General features: G+C 47.3%; 2 protein-coding genes across 2 annotated transcripts; both read left to right on the top strand.

The window, feature by feature from the left end:
* Window positions 1–3,270: 3,270 nt before the first annotated feature.
* On the top strand, window positions 3,271–7,779 carry LOC124691051 (kinetochore protein NUF2 homolog). Its single transcript, XM_047224340.1, has 12 exons — window positions 3,271–3,492; window positions 3,585–3,894; window positions 3,995–4,174; window positions 5,177–5,266; window positions 5,641–5,748; window positions 5,936–5,989; window positions 6,082–6,196; window positions 6,296–6,453; window positions 6,696–6,791; window positions 6,884–6,942; window positions 7,356–7,456; window positions 7,548–7,779. Exons 1-11 carry the CDS (start codon window positions 3,317–3,319, stop codon window positions 7,432–7,434), a joined length of 1,425 nt encoding a protein of 474 aa, XP_047080296.1. The 5' UTR covers window positions 3,271–3,316; the 3' UTR covers window positions 7,435–7,456; window positions 7,548–7,779.
* A 1,096-nt stretch (window positions 7,780–8,875) lies between these two features.
* Window positions 8,876–10,240, top strand: LOC124655661 (non-lysosomal glucosylceramidase-like). The gene has a single exon (XM_047194525.1). The coding sequence runs from the start codon at window positions 8,876–8,878 to the stop codon at window positions 10,238–10,240; it is 1,365 nt and encodes a 454-aa protein (XP_047050481.1).
* Window positions 10,241–19,777: the final 9,537 nt, after the last annotated feature.

The following is a 19,777-nucleotide window of genomic DNA, read 5'->3' as shown; positions in this document are numbered from 1 at the left end:
TGGGCTCCGCCAGATACACATATGCATCCAAACGGGAGGGTGAGTGAGGAACAAAATCGACAAGACCAGCAGCGATCTGTTTACCTCGATCCATTGTGTTGCTTGCGGTTGACGATGTCGAAGATCTTGAACGTGCCATCGAAATCAGATCCTTACGCCTCTAGTTCCCACAGACGGCGCCAATTGACAAGGTATTAACTTGTCAATGCCTAAGGATTGTAGGCTAGGGTTTAGTTAGAAGTAGAGGGCAAGTAGATCTCGAAGGTTTCAGCCGAAAAGTACTCGACGATTATGAAAACTAGGGTTTGCAGACAATGATTCGATGATCTCTTCGTCCCTCGCCTCCCCCTTTATATAGGAGGTGGAGCCGAGGGTTTCGTTTCGTACAAGTTACGAGTCGGGACGGTTTCTAACTCATCCCGCCAAATTACAAATAGCACTTCCTATTACAACTCTAACTTTCCTTAATATATCTTGGGCTCCCGAATCTTCTTATTCTTCGGATAATGGGCCTTCAGTAAACCCCGGGTACTATCTTCGGCAGGCCCATTAGGGATGCCTATGTCAGTGCCTATAGTATTTTAATCCTTCTGTCTACTACAATCATTGCTATTGCTGTTTTTATTTCATTACTGCTGTTACTTTACTTCTACCACTGCTATAAAACTATTACTACTGATAAACTGTTGCGAGCAAGTCTATTTTCCAGGTGCAGGTGAATTAACAACTCATCTGTTAAAGCTTATAAATATTCTTGGCTCCCCTTGTGTCGAATCAATAAATTTGAGTTTTACTTCCCTCGAAGACTGTTGCGATCCGCTATACTTGTGGGCGAGTGATCGGGGTTCCTCTCCACTCGCACTCGGGTACCAACAGTGTCATAAAAACATGGCAAGTTTAACCCATTTTCATCCTTGAGTGTCATGTTGTGTAGAATGACACAACACTTCATGATGTTTTACAAGGGTTTTCTTGTCCTAAAAATGAGTGGACCCCGAACAATGGCAAATCTTGCTTGCAAAACACCGAAAGTTCTCTTAATGTCTTTGAGGGTTGCCTCTTGTGCCTTTGTGAAATTAGCTTCTTTCTTTGACAAGGGTTTTCCTTTCTTCTCTTTAATGGACTTCACAAGAGTTGCCCACTCAGGATAAATGCTATTGGTGAGATAGTATCCCATTGTGTACTCATTGTCCATGACTTTGTAATTGCAAGTTGGAGAATCACCTGAAGCTAGTCTTGCAAATAAAGGAGACCTTTGAAGCACATTGATGTCATTGAGTGTTCCCGGCAACCCAAAAAATGCATGCCAAATCCATAAGTCCTCCGATGCCACGGCCTAAAGCACAATGATAGCATCACGGCTTTTACTGCAATACATTCCATGCCATGCCTTTGGGGGAGAGGCGGAGGCGGACGGAGGCCAGCCTCGGGGCGGGAGAGGCGGAGGCGGACGGGAGGCGGCGGGGTCGAAGGAGGATGGGCTCGGCGGCGAATCAGGGCGGAGGGTGAGGCAGCGGGGGCCGGCGGCGAGTCGGGGCAGCGGGGCGAGCTCGGCGGAGGATGAATCGGGGCGACGACGGCGGTCGAGTCGACCAGAAGAGAAGGACGCGAGGAGGTTGGGGGAAATTTCAGAGGAGGAGCGTGCATTGACCAGATTGAAGGGTCCTTTAGTTTTACCTTTGGACCTGCACTAGCCCAGATCGAGTGGGGAAATGAGGGTTCTGTTTCAGCCTCAACCCTCAAAAAAGTACTCCCTCCGATCCGAAAAAAGTGTCTAAAAGATGTTTTTGCAAACACACCCTCAAGCTTTATTTTTCGTCAACCCGCACTCCCGAACGGAATCAACCAGGACATCGTGGACTTCTCGCCTATCTGGCTACACCTGCCTGCCCAGCTTTCCCCTCCCAAACTCACGCCTCTCTCCTCCTCAGATCCACCTCCGTCCGCCCCCCACCCACGCCTTCCTCATCCTCAAAGCCGCCGCAGCCACGCGTAGCCCAGATCCCCGCGCGGGTCACCGGCCGCCGCCTGCCGACGGCCTGCCCGCTTTGTTTCCGGTGGCCTGCGTCCGTGAGGGGGCTCTGCTCCTCGCTGCCGCACTCTAGCCCTGCTGAGAGGATGGGATCTGATGGGACCGGGATGAGGAGTTGGGTGCCGGCTGTCGTGAATGGATAGTGCCGAGGTTCCTCTCCCTTGCTGTACAGGCGTTGTGCTGTTCGTCCAATTGATGGTCGCTGATTTGGCTAGTTCTTCTTTTGAGTAATTTGGAAGGGGTTTCCTGTAAAACGTAATTAAACTGTGTCTCCCGACACTTTTTTCGGATCGGAGGAAGTAGTTATTTTGACCAGCTAGGTTGAGGGGCACTGCTACACCAGGGCGAATATTGGGCTCGTGGTCTTAACAGGCCGTATTCCCTCGGCCCACCGAGAGGGTAAGCCCCACATCGGCGGGAAATAGTTGCTAGAGCCACCGCCAAAACATTTCGATTTTTGGGGGAAAGAGGAAGGATCTACGGGTATGTTTGGTTTGAACCCCAACCTGCCCCACCAAAAAATTGGCATGACCAATGCAAGGGCATGACCAAAATTTTGGCAAGTAGAAGTTGTTTGGTTTTCAGCCATCATGCTATCCAAAATTTTGGCAAAGATTGACCATGTTTGGTTTGCACAAACTGACTTCATATTTTTGTGCATACTAGTTCGTGAAATATTTTACACATCTACTAACTAAAATTGAGAAAGTAGTTCATTAATAAGTATGATGCACTTAAAGAGAAAAAATCTTGTTTGCAAAAAATGAAGAGAAAAAGATCACCAAAAGAATGGCATGCAACTGTTGCGGCTAGATGTTGATACACGCTCGTCGGAGTACCTCGATTACTTAGTGCATACGTTTTGCTAATTATGGCCGGGCGATTAATTACAAGACAAAGCTAGTGAGAATCAAAACAGCCTGTAGATGCCCAACATGCCTACATATACTTGCCCTGCCAAAGCTGAGTAGCAATTAAAAAAAGGGTAAAGTACATGGGACCTACCAAGGAAACGAGGGCAACTCTGGCTGCCAATTTTTTGGCGAAGCTTTGCAGCGCCCACGACTTGCCCGCAAGTTGGCGAAAAAAGAGCTGGCGCGCGGCAGGTAGGTTCGGCGAGCCAATTATTTGGTACCGATCCAAACGATTGCCAAATTTCACGGGCTGACCAATATTTTGGTAGGGTCAGCTTTGGTAGTAATCCAAACAGGCCCTACACGACTAGGCGAGTAGCCGCCGCCGGTAGCCGGTAGCCGGAGGAGGAGGAGAATCGACGGCGATTCGATGGCGTCCGGCTTCGGGTTCCCAATGCTGTCGGCGGCGGAGATTGCGGAGTCCGTGGTCCAGTTCGGCATCGCCCCCGTCGCTAACCTCCGCCCCGAGGACATCGCCAAGCCCCAGCCGGATCTGCTCCCCGCCATCCTCGCCCGCTTCCTCGCCTCCTTCGTCGATGCCCCCGGGTAGCAAACGCGCCGTCGCTTCCTCCTCCTCCTCCTCCTCCCTACTCACCACCCACTCGCTCGCTCGCTCACCGGGTTGGATTTCCCCCCAGGGACGACGACGACGGGCAGCTAGGGTTCAGCGACCTGGCGGGGCTGGACAACCCGGAGCACCACCTGGAGGCCATCCGGGTGCTGCGCCTCCACAACAAGTCGCGGGCCTTCCTCGACTCCATCCAGTTCAAGGACTTCACGCTCGCCGACCTGCTCCGCCCCACCCCGCGCCGCGTCCTCGAGGTCCTCAGCGCCCTCATCAACTTCCTCTTCTACAGGGAGGAGAAGCTCAACCTCCTGCAGCCCATCGTCAACGAGGTCCCCGACTACCACCAGCGCACAGTGGACCTCAAGTCCAGGATCGCCGAGGTCAGAGTTTCTGCAGCTTCTCTGTTCGGGCAAATGCTTACATGCTTGAGATTCTTAAAATTTGTGTCTCTGTTTGCGGCGCTGGATTACTCTCGTGCAGCTTCAGAAGGAGATTGCGGACCATGAGCTCGCCGAGCAGATGGAGGAGCCCATGGCCCAGCAGCTGGAAGCGGACCTCAATGCTCTGCAGCAGAAAGTTCAGGTTTACAACAAGCAGCAGTTGGCCCTGCGAGCAAAATCTTCGGCCATCACTGACAAGAAAGAAGAAATCCACAGGAAGGTGTGTGTTCATTCCTGCCTCGTGTCAGTGTCATGTTTCTTCGTATATTATCACTCTCCACCCAAAAAAAACCCAACTAAGTTCTGTGAATTTCTGTCATGAACTGTCTTATATTATGGTATTAAAAGATCCACTTATTGCTCAGGAGTTTGGCATGTTGTAAATAATCAGACATGCTACATGGTCTATGCTACAACATGAATAATAACGAAACACTGTTGATTTTCTGATCAAATACACCACACGTTGCCAAATTAGGGTATATGAACAGCCTTTTGGATTTGTGCTGGAATGTATTGAAGCTTTGGTTTTTTGCCGTGACTTTGGCTCTGGTATTCTAGATCAAAGCTAGAGCTACTTGGTCAAACACTATAGCCCCAAACTTCCAAGTACGAGTGTAAATGAGACTGGAGCCCGCTTGATGCCAATATACTAGGAGCACCCACCTGTACGAACTAGGATCCATTTTGGAACCTGAAGGCAGGAGATCGGCCAAAACAAACTACATATGAATTTAAAGTAGCTTGCAAACGTAAATCACAAGAAGTTACATTACTGGTGGTTGGTTATAACCTGTAACATTGAACGCTATATTTAACTATAGGGCCATAGATTTTATTAGACCAGGACTATTGGCCCTTACACATCTCCTGCTCCAGCTTCTTGACTCTGAGAAGTCATAATAGGCTCCATCCACCTTTCGCAGGTTAGAAGCACTTCAGCCCACATAGAACCAGGCTACCTACAATTTAGTAATTTACCATGTGAAAAGTGAACTCTGTGCACTTTTTTAAAAAAATAGTTATGTATCCACCATTTACTCTTGAGACTTGGGATCTGCTCATCACCAATTGGTTTAAGCTATACTTTGTGAATGAGAACATTGAACAACTGATATATTGCTCTCCCTAACTTGCGCTGAATGTTTTATATGATGAAAAAAAAAAAGCAAAAGCTCACTACATGATGTTGTATTTATTGCATTTATGTTTCATGCTGCAGATAACCCAGGCCGATTTTGAGTTGACTAAACATGCCCAAGAAAACTCCAAACTGAGGTCCAAACTAGTTAAGTCTCCAGAAAAGGTTCAGGTGAGACATCTTCCATTTTTCTGTTGCTGCAGGCATTGTACCAAATTTTGGAAGCTGGTATTTATTCTGTGACCTGATGTTGTCATGACTATATGGGAATTCAACTACTCGGTTTTTGTAATGTGCCTAGTAGTAGTTGACTGCATACCCGCATATCGTAAACAGGTTGGTAGACCTGCTACATTAATTTTTCCATGAAAGTTTGCTCGTGGAGGGGCCTTAATCCTATTTTTTGGCTCAATTTCAAGCCTACCAAGATGTATGGCGTGGTTAACCTGTGATTTACTTAATAAAACTTGGACTCAAAGGTTTTATCATCACAAGAGATCTGTTTACGTTTGCATACCTAATTTTGGTTTTCTTTCCTATTAAAGAGGGCCTTGGAAGAGAAGAAATCAGTTCGTGCTAAGTTGAAGGAGTCTGAGAAAACAGCAACGCAAAATGTTCAAGAAAAAACTGCCACTTTGGAGTTACTAAATAAGGTATTCTGATTCCACTTTTCAAGCTTATGACCATTGGCTGCAACAACTGATTTCAGACTTATTTCCATGGAGTTTGAAAAATTAAACCATCTGCTAGACTGCTACATATTTGTCTACCGCTGTTCCTAGTTATGCTTCACCAGTAGATACCGGTGTGATTGCATCCTAAACTATCTCCATCTCCCAGGCTCATGAAAAACTGGCGAAGCAACACACTAAAATCCAGGATGTACAAGAACAGGTGAGAGTAGCTGCAAAGAACAATTGGATTCTGTACCTGAATTTATTGAGCGGTGAGACTGGGCTAATTCTTATACTTACTGTTGCTGCTAGCTTGCTGCTGCTAAAACAGTTGAAAAGGAAGTTAAATCTCGCAAAGCTAAGCTTAATGATGAAAGTCTCACAGTCAGGTCCTTTGATGCACAGATTATTGAATGGCAAGGAAAAGGTTATCTTTCTCATTTCTATTTGTATATTTTGCTAGTACTATGTTCCTCTTGTTCCGAAGTTATTTTCCTTACATTGTTACATGATACCTTCCAACCAGTACATGAAATGGAGGAGCGTCTCAAGACGAAAGTGAAAGAAAGGAATCAAATAATAGCAGATGAAAATCAGAAACTGGGTGCTTTGAAGTCCGAGATTGAATGTAAACTGCAGTGTCTTGAACCTAGAGAAAAGAAAGTAGAGGCAATGATCGCGAAGGTGATGTGCTTATTCTGAAGTCATAGCTTGTTTGAACTTAATATCCTTTTGAAATTGTTGTTAATTTTGGTGTCTGCATGTAAACTACTTACCTATGGGGATTCTGTTGAGGCTTGATTTGTATTTATTGCCGCTGTTAGTACATAAAACACAATGCTAACTGTCCATCTCTTTGAATGTTCAGGCTTGCAGATTTAGTCACTCTATTTGTTAATTCTGCTTTTCTTCATGTCACCACACAGGCTTCTAAGTTATGTTCAGAGGCTGCTTCAGTAAGGACTGCTGCCACATCAGAACAACAGAAAATACGTGCAAAGTTCGACAATATTCTGAAGGCGGTATGTCTGCTTCAAAAGACTGTTCCATAATATCATCAATAAACATGCTTCTTTTCAAGAATATGTAAACTGCTGACATATCTTTTCTGCAGTTCAACACCTACATGGATAATATCAACCCTTTCCTGGAACGACTCGAGGAGGTGGGCAGGTTAGATCACTGAGCTTTCGAGACCATTTGAATACCTTTCCTGCACTTAATGAAATTACATGACCTGTGACTTGAACCCAAACTAAATATAGCCCAAGTCGATATTTTACATATGGAAAAGCCTTCCTGCTTTACCACACGTCCTCTTTTCCACCACACATTATCTCTTCCTTTTTGCTTATCCTCTTACCCATTGCACGCAAGAAACAGAGCTTATGTCCCAAATTCAACGCAAAAACTCGTCCTGTATTGGATGATGTGGATTGTCCCATCGAACGGTTAGAAAGCAGGAGGATGGATGTTTCTCATCCTTCGGGGACGCTCAGCATGACCCTTTACATATATTTCATAATGTAGACTAGCAGCTGAGAATTCTGATGGGATTATTTTCCTTTCTATATCCAAATGTGTAGGCAACTGGCAGAGGAAGATAGCTCCGCACCCAAAGCCAGTGCAACAAGCAAGAAGTCAAGGGCTAGGAAAAGGACATGAGGTGTTCTTCTTACCAGATGCCATGCCGTATATTTCCGGAGAACCTTCGGTTCATCTGTACATGGCGCTGCTAGAACACCGGCACTTTACTGATCTTTGAAATCTGTGTGCAGGAGCATCACCCTGCAGAACAGAAAAGGCATAGAGCTGACTACCCCTAGATACGCGCTGCTTTGTTCGTATCCCTGGCAACGTGGGCGAACGAACACAAACTGAAAAGATCCTGCGACGTCGTTTACTATTTACTGAACTATCTGCTGATCTGGACACTACGTATTGCTTGTTGTTTCGGAGAAGGATGGACGGAAGCCATGTGCGGATGTTCTGTTCTATGTACTCACGTTGCCGCGCCTGTTTTCAGCAGCGACGAGGACTAGGCAACCGGCGGCACGCAGGCACATTATCTACTTTTGTTTTTCTTTTTCTTTTTTATGTCTGAAACTAGAGCCTTCCTGTCCCCAAAAATATGTATATATCTATGTTTTTCACTGTTTTGTGGGTTTGAGGCCGTCGGGGCTCCCTCCCAACGTAAACGGACATGGACAGTTTTCCTATCCGCCGGCCACCTCAAACGGGACCTAGACGGACCGAAATGTGGTCCATTTTGTGGGGGTTTGTTCGGATGGTTTAAGAGCATCTCCAGCCGTCTCCCCGATGAGATCCCGACAGCCTTTTTTTTTACAGCCAGACGGCGTTATTCGGTCCAGTTACGTCCCTGGCTTCTCGTTTTCTCCTGGATTTGAACTTTAATCCATCTGGAGAGTCTAGGCCATCCCTGGCCCATCGGGGTGCGCTCTGGGACTCAGGACAAGAGAAAGCGGGGACGGGCCCGCTCTATTAGCGAGAAAATACATGAACCCCACCACTTTCTCGACGCAAATCCCCATCCCCTCTTGTTGCTCTGTCGCCGCTGGCACCACCCCTCGCCAATCCGCCAGCCGGTTGCTTGGACTCCGCCGTCCCTCCACCCAGTAGTCTATATTCCGCCGCCGTCGTGCCCTCTGCCTATAATCCGCCGTCGGGCAACTTCTCACGTCGCGCCTTGTTGACACGCCCGACAGGTGTTCGTCCAATTGCCTGGCCGGACATGGACTCCGACAAGGAGGAGGAGCAAATGTTCGCCGAGCTTTTTGAAGAAGAAATGGTAGCCGCCGCCCAAGACGAGGAGCACATGTTGATCCTAGCTTGCCTGTCCGGCTTGTACGCCAAGTTGGCCATTGGTCGCCGTGGTGGGTCGGCACCAGGTCACTGGAAGTGCAAGCCGAGGTAGCGAATGGAGGGCTACTGCATGCTCTACGCCGACTACTTCGCCGACAACCCATTGCACGGTGAGGCTGTTTTTAGGCGTCGTTTCAGGATAAGCCGGAAGCTCTTCCTGAGAATTGTGTACTCCCTTCGAGAGTACGACTCCTATTTCAGATGCAAGTTGGACTGCACCGGCATGGCAGGGTTTTCCGCCCTGCAAAAGTGCACGGCGCTGCTGGGCGACGGCGAGGAGAACGTGGGGCAGTTTCTTTACCTGGAGGGGATGGAGTACCACATGTGGAACACATACGACGTCCACTTCTACGCCTCCTTCGCGCTCCTCTCCCTCTTCCCGGCGATCGAGCTCAGCCTCCAGCGCGACTTCGCCCGCGCAGTCCTCCATCAAGACCCACGCCCGATGCACACCCTCGACGGCGCCACCGTGCCGCGCAAGGTCCTCGGCGCCGTGCCGCACGACTTCGGCCTCGCCGACCCCTGGTTCGAGCTCAACGCCTACATGCTCCACGACCCGGCGCGGTGGAAGGACCTCAACCCCAAGTTCGTCCTCCAGGTCTACCGCGACGTCGCCGCCACGGGCAACGTCGCCTTCGCCGCCGCCGCGTGGCCGGCGGTGTACCTCGCCATGGCGTACATGGACCAGTTCGACTGGGACGGGGACGGCATGGTGGAGAACGAGGGCCGTCCCGACCAGACCTACGACCTCTGGTCCGTCTCCGGCGTCAGCGCCTACACCGGCGGCCTCTGGGTCGCGGCGCTCCAGGCGGCAGCCGCCATGGCGCGCGTCGTCGGCGAACGCGGCGCGGAGGGATACTTCCTCGAGCGGTACAAACGGGCGCAGCGGGTGTACGACGGCGAGCTCTGGAACGGCTCCTACTTCGACTACGACAACAGCGGCAGCGGGAACAGCAAGTCCATCATGGCCGACCAGCTCGCCGGGCAGTGGTACGCGCGCGCGTGCGGGCTTGACCCCATCGTGGAGGAGGACAAGGCTCGCAGCGCGCTGGGGACGGTGCTGGACTACAACGTCATGCGGGTGCAGGGCGGCGCGGTGGGGGCGGTGAACGGGATGCGGCCGGACGGCGCCGTGGACACGTCGTCGACGCAGTCCAAGGAGGTGTGGCCCGGGGTCACCTACGGCGTGGCGGCCGCCATGATCCACGAGGGCATGCCGGAGGCGGCGTTCCAGACGGCCAAAGGCGCGCACGACGCCGGGTGGGGCAGGGACGGGTACGGGTACGCGTTCCAGACGCCCGAGGCGTGGACGGCCGAAGGCGGCGGCGGTTACCGGTCGCTGCACTACATGCGACCCCTCTGCATCTGGGCGATGCAGTGGGCGCTCTCGCCGCCGGAGCTCCACAAGAACCTGAGAGCGTTGCCGGGTTCGGTGTCGGCCGCTGCCTCGCCTGCGGAGGTGGCACTGGCGCGGGAGAAATTCGAGAAGATGGCGAACATGGTGAGGCTGCCGGAGGAAGAGCAGGACAAGGGATACCTTGGAGCTCTCTACCAGATTCTCCGTCAGATGATCCTCCCGGCATCATGATTCTTTGGGATGGTTGTTAGTACTCCTACAACACATCATACGACCGGAAACAATTTCTTTTGATCTGCACGATCTCAAACACTAACTCCTAAAGTATAGATAATTTTTTTGTTAGAACTGGAATAAAAGGGCGTGGCTATTTTTTAGTAGACTTAGAACTAACTTCATTCTTAGTCAAATGTTCATGATTAACACGAATCACGATACAAATTAAATAGTGTAGGATTTGACCGAGGAAGTTAGTTCTCAGAATCCCGGAATAAAATGCATCTAGCTAAAGCATTCTATCTGGTTTATACTCCAAGTAGCCTTTTCTTAATTAGCGAGATACACTAAAAGCACATAGAATACGAAATTCCTCTTTGGCGGTCGACCGCTCCAAACGGTCAGTTCTCTTGCTCTCGCTCCGCCCCTCTCGCTCGAAGCGCTATACGTTCCCTTTTTTTTCGTTCTCCTCCTTTCCCCTTTCCGAGTCCCCCGGCTATGGAACGACGAGAACGAGGAACCAGCACCCCCCGTGTTTTTTTGGTTGGAGAAGATGGCCGAGAAACTTGCACGCCGGGGCGGCAATTTTGCACTGCCGGAAGATCATGCGCATAGAAAAGCCCAACACGTGGCTAGACGATTTCTATGGCGCATTAACCTTCGTCACAGCAACCGAAAACATCGCATGTCGCATGCTTCAAATGTACCTCACAAGGCCAGCACGCCAATGGCTAGCTGATCTTCCGGAGAGATCCATACACAACTGGTTTGACTTGAGAGAAACCTTCAATCACTACTTCGAAGGAACTTACAAGCGACCCTACTCCGTCTGTGACATGCAACAGTGTACAAAAAAGAAGGGAGAATCCTCTGGGGACGTTTTGTCTCACTGGCTGGAAATAAAGAACTCCTGCGAAGGTGTAGGCGACGAACAGCCATGTTAGCCTTTATCGGTGCTCTTAACAGAGGAGAACTCTTGCGTCACACCCTGACATGAAAAAAAGATGCCAGAAAACTTACCTTTACCAGCATGATCGCAACAACAAGTGCATACGTGGCAGTAGATGATGATGTCGGAGGCCCCCTCCAAGTTGCTGCAGTAGCAAACCAACAGAAGAAAGGCAAAGGCAACAAGCGGAAGAATCCTCCTGACGATCAACAACAGGAAGGATCCGACATGGTGGTCATGGCGTTTCAGCAGGGAGGCCAAGGCGGAGGCCGCGGCCGTGGAGGCGGAGGCGGCAGGGGCCAGCAGCGCAGTGACGAAGTCACCAGGGCCGAGCTAGAGAAAATGTTTACGCGATGCACACCTCCCACAAAACTGAAAAAAAAAATCAGGTTTGCAGCCTTGTAAGCTGAAATTGTAGCCACCCTGATGCACTATTTCCATCAAAACCTGATGCACAGCCCTTAAAATGCTCATACTCACAAGTAAAGAAGTCTTTGGAACATGATGCATGTGCATCAGGGTGAGCCTACACAGCTCCACCTCTGGAAGTCACGTCTGTCGAATCCGGCCCTCCCCAAACCTATGACGAATAGGGACATGCCATGTTTGGCTCATCTTGATGCCAACGGCAAGTCCAAACACACCAACCGCAACTGCAAGTTCGTCAATGACCTTAAGGAGGATCTGGAGGCTAGCTACAAACACGCCCAGAAAAATCGTCTGCGTGGAAAAGGGGAAACAGAAGGAAGAGGCTAAGGAACCAAGTGACATGGATGAGGATGAAGCTCCGCCGGAACCCAAGGGGGACTCTGCAACAAAATCCAAGAATCCTTTGACAAGAAAAGTGCAGCCGCTTATCACACTGTCCTTGGAAGGCCCACCGTTGGAGGATGTGTTCCCCTTCATGGGCCACTGGGAAGCCTTCGCCGCCCGCATGGCCACCCGCCGTCGAAGGAACTCCGATGGCACTGGGTCGTCAGGACACGCCGGCGGCAAGCGCGTAGGCCACACGACCATGAGTAGCCTTGGCCATAGTAGGCCGCACGAGGACGAGTAGATACGGTTCTCATAGTTTAGGTTAACTCGTCTAACCCTCCCTGGAATGATGGTCTTTTTGGCTAACAAATATTAATGAATATTGTTTGCTTAAGTCACTTTGGATCCATTTATATCGGGTCACTGGAGATGGCTTTTTTTTTAACGGAGGCAAAAGCTTTGCCTCATCTATTAATTAAGCAGAAATTGCACAGTTTTTAGGAGAAAACCGGGCGAAAACCATACAACAAGACACCACGGGGCCAAGCCCCCACGCACCACGCCACAAGGGAAAGCCCACTCAAACCCACTACTGATACAAGCAGACGGCACACTCACCAAGACTAGCTTGCCATCCAACCAAGTCGGAGAGAAGACGCCGTGCCTACTATGGGAGGAGCAGACACGGGACACTCCAACATAGCTGAAGAAGAAGAACCTCTCAGAGAACTACGCCAAAACGACCTTGTCGCCCTCGCGACACAAAGTCGATGTCCTCAACACTGTCAAGCTGACGAACATTCGGAGCCGCCGCTCCGACATACCGCTGCTCCATCGCGCCCTGCGCGTCCACCAAGACCACCACCTTCCGGGGCCGCCACCCCGACGTACTGATACGTCCATTTTGCATCACTATTTTATATCGTAATTTGCTGTTATTCATTGATATATTTCATATTTAGAGATGATATTTATGTTATTTCACCTATTTTTGCATGTTTCATGATTACTGGAGAATTACTCACCGGAGGCAGGATTCTGCTGGAAAAAGCACCGTCGGGATACAGTATTTCTGAAGATCAACAATTGACGGAAAATATACCGAAGATCTTATTTTCGCAGAAGATGGAGCCAGCCAAAAGGGGAGGCCGAGGAGGGCCACCATGGGCCCTCCGCATAGGCCGGCGCGGGCCCCACCCTGGTCGCGCCGCCATGTGGTGAGGGGGCCTGATACGTCCAATTTGCATCACTATTTTATATCATAATTTGCTGTTATTCATTGATATATTTCATATTGGGACACAATACTTATGTTATTTCATCTATTTTGCATGTTTCATGATTATTTGGAGATCGCGCACCGGAGCCGGGATTCTCGCTGGAAAAAGCACCGTCGGGATGCAATATTTCGGAAGATCAAGCTGTGGAAGGAAATTTCACCAAAAATCCTATTTTTCCGGATGACGAAGGAAGCCGGAAGGGGGAGCCAGTCTGGACCCAAGGTGGGTCCGGACCATAGGCGGCGCGGCCCATGGCTCCGGCCGCGCCACATTGTGGTGTGGGGCCCCACAGCCCCTTTCGCCTCCTTTTCTTCGCGAAACCCTTCGTCCCGAAGACCTAAGCCACGAGAGGGATCCTCACGAAGGGTTACGGCCGCCTCTCGCGGGGCGGAGAACACCAGAGAGAAAAGAGCTCTCCGGCGGGCGGGAATCCGCGGGGAAATTCCCTCCCGGAGGGGAAATCGACGCCATCGTCACCGTCATCGAAGCTGGACATCATCTCCATCACCATCACCATCATCTTCATCATCATCACCGCCGTCTCCACCGCTGCACCTCGTCACCGCTGTAGCAATTTGGGTTTGATCTTGATTGTTTGATAGGGGAAACTCTCCCGGTATTGATTTCTACTTGTTATTGATGCTATTGAGTGAAACCATTGAACCAAGGTTTATGTTCAGATTGTTATTCATCATCATATCACCTCTGATCATGTTCCATATGATGTCTCGTGAGTAGTTCGTTTAGTTCTTGAGGACATGGGTGAAGTCTAAATGTTAGTAGTGAATTATGGTTGAGTAATATTCAATGTTATGATATTTAAGTTGTGGTGTCATTCTTATAGTGGTGTCGTGTGAACGTCGACTACACGACACTTCACCATTTATGGGCCTAGGGGAATGCATCTTGTACTCGTTTGCCAATTGCGGGGTTGCCGGAGTGACAGAAACCTAAGCCCCCGTTGGTATATCGATGCGGGAGGGATCGCGGGATCTCGAGTTTAAGGTCTGTGGTTAGATTTATCTTAATTACTTTCTTGTAGTTGCGGATGCTTGCAAGGGGTATAATCACAAGTATGTATTAGTCCTAGGAAGGGCGGTACATTAGCATAGGTTCACCCACACAACACTTATCAAAACAATGAAGATTAATCAGTTGTATGTAGCGAAAGCACTAGACTAAAATCCCGTGTGTCCTCGAGAACGTTTGGTTATTATAAGTAAACAAACCGGCTTGTCCTTTGTGCTAAAAAGGATTGGGCCACTCGCTGCAATTATTTCTCTCCCATTTTACTTACTTGTACTTTATTCATCTGTTACATCAAAACCCCCTGAATACTTGTCTGTGAGCATTTACAGTGAATCCTTCATCGAAACTGCTTATCAACACCTTCTGCTCCTCGTTGGGTTCGACACTCTTATTTATCGAAAGTACTACGATACACCCCCTATACTTGTGGGTCATCAAGACTATTTTCACGGCGCTCGTTGCGGGGAGTGAAGCGCTATTGGTAAGTGGAATTGGTAAGGAAAACCTTTACTGTTTGTGCTGATTTTATTTCTGCTGCTATAAGTCATTATGGAGGGATCTTCTCTTCAATTTCTATTTGGGAAATCTACTACTACTGCAACGGTAGTGGATGAGGCGCCAGGTGAGGAAGTAATACCATATAAAATACCTATGAAAATTATTGAACGTGTTATGGATAACCGCTATGAAGGGGATGGAACTGTCCATCCCGGTGATCATTTACTGTTTTTGCATGAATTATGCGGGTTATTCAAATGTGCAGGTATTGCTATGAATGAAGTTAGAAAGAAACTATTATCTATATCGCTGTGCGGTAAAGCGGCGCATTGGTATACATTGTTTGAAGAATGGTGATTCTCTTGATTGGGAGGACATTGTGCCTTTATTTTATTCCAAATTTTATCCTCCAAGTGAAATTCACAAAGATCGGAACCGCATATATAATTTCTGGCCTCATGATGGAGAGAGTATTGCCCAAGCTTGGGGGAGATTGAAGTCTTTAATGCTCAAATGCCCCATTCATGAGCTTCCTGGTAATGTTATTATTGATAATTTCTATGCAAGACTTTCTTTTCAAGACAAGACCTTGCTTGGATACTTCTTGTTCCGGATCATTTACACGCAACAAAGAAGAGTTTAAAAGGGACCTTCTTGATCGGATCCAAGAAAATACTGAAGGTTGGGAGAACGACAAGGATAGAGAATCAGGTATAATTTATGATTATAAATGCATTGAAGCTTTTATGGATACTTGATGGCGTGTAACTCACACGTTCGTTGGGAACCCCAAGAGGAAGGTATGATGCGCACAGCAGCAAGTTTTCCCTCAGAAAGAAACCAAGGTTTATCGAACCAGGAGGAGCCAAGAAGCACGTTGAAGGTTGATGGCGGCGGGATGTAGTGCGGTGCAACACCGGAGATTCCGGCGCCAACGTGGAACCTGCACAACACAACCAAAGTACTTTGCCCCAACGAAACGGTGAGGTTGTCAATCTCACCGGCTTGCTGTAACAAAGGATTAACCGTATTGTGTGGAAGATGATTGTTTGCAAGAAAACGAGTAAAACAAGTATTGCGGCAGATTTGTATTTCGAGTATAAAAGAATGGACCGGGGTCCACAGTTCACTAGAGGTGTCTCTCCCATAAGATAAAAGCATGTTGGGTGAACAAATTACAGTCGGGCAATTGAAAAATAGAGAGGGCATAACAATGCACATACATGTCATAATAAGTACAATGAGATTTAATTGGGCATTACGACAAAGTACATAGACCGCCATCCAGCTGCATCTATGCCTAAAAAGTCCACCTTCAGGTTATCATCCGAACCCCTTCCAGTATTAAGTTGCAAAACAACAGACAATTGCATTAAGTATTGCGCGTAATGTAATCAATAACTACATCCTCGGACATAGCATCAATGTTTTATCCCTAGTGGCAACAGACATCCATAACCTTAGGGGTTTCTGTCCACTCCCGCATTCACGGAGACATGAACCCACTATCGAGCATAAATACTCCCTCTTGGAGGTACTAGCATCAACTTGGCCAGAGCCTCTACTAATAACGGAGAGCATGCAAGATCATAAACAAGACATAGGTAATAACTTGATAATTAACATAACATGGTATTCTCTATCCATCGGATCCCGACAAACACAACATATAGCATTACGGATAGATGATCTTGATCATGTTAGGCAGCTCACAAGATCCAACAATGAAGCACAATGAGGAGAAGACAACCATCTAGCTACTGCTATGGACCCATAGTCCGGGGGTGAACTACTCACTCATCACTCCGGAGGCGACCATGGCGGTGAAGAGTCCTCCGGGAGATGAATCCCCTCTCCGGCGAGGTGCCGGAGGAGATCTCCAGAATCCCCCGAGATGGGATTGGCGGCGGCGGCGTCTCTGGAAGGTTTTCCGTATCGTGGCTCTCGGTACTGGGGGTTTCGCGACGGAGGCTTTAAGTAGGCGGAAGGGCGGAGTCAAAGGGGTCACGGGGGCCCCACACGCTAGGGCCGCGCGGGCCCCCCTGGGCCGCGCCGCCCTAGTGTGGCGGCGCCCCGTGGCCCCACTTCATCTTCTCTTCGGTCTTCTGGAAGCTTCGTGGCAAAATAGGACCCTGGGCGTTGATTTCGTCCAATTCCGAGAATATTTCGTTACTAGGATTTCTGAAACCAAAAACAGCAGAAAACAGCAACTGGCTCTTCGGCATCCTATTAATAGGTTAGTTCCAGAAAATGCAGGAATATGACATAAAGTGTGCATAAAACATGTAGATATCATCAATAATGTGGCATGGAACATAAGAAATTATCGATACGTCGGAGACGTATCAGCATCCCCAAGCTTAGTTACGCTCGTCCCGAGCGAGGTAAAACGATAACAAAGATAATTTCTGAAGTGACATGCCATCATAACCTTGATCATACTATTTGTAAACATATGTAATGAATGCAGCGATCAAAACAATGGTAATGACATGAGTAAACAGGTGAATCATAAAGCAAAGACTTTCCATTAATAGTACTTCAAGACAAGCATCAATAAGTCTTGCATAAGAGTTAACTCATAAAGCAATAAATCAAAGTAAAGGTATTGAAGCAACACAAAGGAAGATTAAGTTTCAGCGGTTGCTTTCAACTTGTAACATTTATATCTCATGGATAATTGTCAACATAGAGTAATATAACAAGTGCAATATGCAAGTATGTAGGAATCAATGCACAGTTCACACAAGTGTTTGCTTCTTGAGGTGGAGAGAGATAGGTGAACTGACTCAACATAAAAGTAAAAAAGAATGGTCCTTCAAAGAGGAAAACATCGATTGCTATATTTGTGCTAGAGCTTTTATTTTGAAAACATGAAACAATTTTGTCAACGGTAGTAATAAAGCATATGAGTTATGTAAATTATATCTTACAAGTTGCAAGCCTCATGCATAGTATACTAATAGTGCCCGCACCTTGTCCTAATTAGCTTGGACTACCGGATCATCGCAATACATGTTTTAACCAAGTGTCACAATGGGGTACCTCCATGCCGCCTGTACAAAGGTCTAAGGAGAAAGCTCGCATTTTGGATTTCTCGCTTTTGATTATTCTCAACTTAGACATCCATACCGGGACAACATGGACAACGAGATAATGGACTCCTCTTTAATGCATAAGCATGTGGCAACAATTATTATTCTCATATGAGATTGAGGATATATGTCCAAAACTGAAACTTCCACCATGAATCATGGCTTTAGTTAGCGGCCCAATGTTCTTCTCTAACAATATGCATGCTCCAACCATTAAGGTGGTAGATCTCTCTTTCTTCGGACAAGACGGACATGCATAGCAACTCACATGATATTCAACAAAGAATAGTTGATGGCGTCCCCTGAAGCATGGTTATCGCACAACAAGCAACTTAATAAGAGATAAAGTGCATAAGTACATATTCAATACCACAATAGTTTTTAAGCTATTTGTCCCATGAGCTATATATTGCAAAGGTGAATGATGGAATTTTAAAGGTAGCACTCAAGCAATTTACTTTGGAATGGCGGATAAATACCATGCAGTAGGTAGGTATGGTGGACACAAATGGCATAGTGGTTGGCTCAAGTATTTTGGATGCATGAGAAGTATTCCCTCTCGATACAAGGTTTATGCTAGCAAGGTTATTTGAAACAAACACAAGGATGAACGGTGCAGCAAAACTCACATAAATGACATATCGTAAACATTATAAGACTCTACACCGTCTTCCTTGTTGTTCAAAACTCAATACTAGATATTATCTAGACTCTAGAGAAACCAAATATGCAAACCAAATTAGCAAGCTCTAAGTGTTTCTTCATTAATGGGTGCAAAGTTATGATGCAAGAGCTTAAACATGAGCACAACAATTGCCAAGTATCAAATTATCCAAGACATTTTAGAATTACTACATGCAGTATTTTCCAATTCCAACCATATAACAATTTAACGAAGAAGAAACTTCGCCATGAATACTATGAGTAGAGCCTAAGGACATACTTGTCCATATGCTACAGCGGAGCGTGTCTCTCTCCCACAAAGTGAATGCTAGGATCCATTTTATTCAAACAAAACAAAAACAAAAACAAACCGACGCTCCAAGCAAAGTGCATAAGATGTGACGGAATAAAAATATAGTTTCAGGGGAGGAACTCGATAATGTTGTCGATGAAGAAGGGGATGCCTTGGGCATCCCCAAGCTTAGACGCTTGAGTCTTCTTAGAATATGCAGGGGTGAACCACCGGGGCATCCCCAAGCTTAGAGCTTTCACTCTCCTTGATCATATTGTATCATACTCCTCTCTTGATCCTTGAAAACTTCCTCCACACCAAACTCGAAACAACTCATTAGAGGGTTAGTGCACAATAAAAATTAACATGTTCAGAGGTGACACAATCATTCTTAACACTTCCGGACATTGCATAAAGCTACTGGACATTAATGGATCAAAGAAATTCATCCAACATAGCAAAAGAGGCAATGCGAAATAAAAGGCAGAATCTGTCAAAACAGAACAGTCCGTAAAGATGGATTTTATTAGGGCACCAGACTTGCCCAAATTGAATGAAAGTTGCGTACATATCTGAGGATCACTCACGTAAATTGGCTTAATTTTCTGAGTTACCTACAGAGAATTAGACCCAGATTCGTGACAGCAAAGAAATCTGTTTCTGCGCAGTAATCCAAATCTAGTATTTACTTTACTATCAAAGACTTTACTTGGCACAACAAAACACAAAACTAAGATAAGGAGAGGTTGCTATAGTAGTAAACAACTTCCAAGACTCAAATATAAAACAAAAATACTGTAGTAAAAACATGGGTTGTCTCCCATAAGCGCTTTTCTTTAACGCCTTTCAGCTAGGCGCATAAAGTGTATATCAAGTAACATCAAGAGATGAAGCATCATCATCATAATTTGTTCTAATAATAGAATCAAAAGGTAACTTCATTCTCTTTCTAGGGAAGTGTTCCATACTTTTCTTGAGAGGAAATTGATA

The sequence above is a fragment of the Lolium rigidum genome, chromosome 1 (genome assembly GCF_022539505.1).
Source record: "Lolium rigidum isolate FL_2022 chromosome 1, APGP_CSIRO_Lrig_0.1, whole genome shotgun sequence".
In the NCBI taxonomy this organism is placed as follows: Eukaryota; Viridiplantae; Streptophyta; class Magnoliopsida; order Poales; family Poaceae; genus Lolium; species Lolium rigidum.
This window is presented reverse-complemented; position numbering and strand designations above follow the sequence as displayed.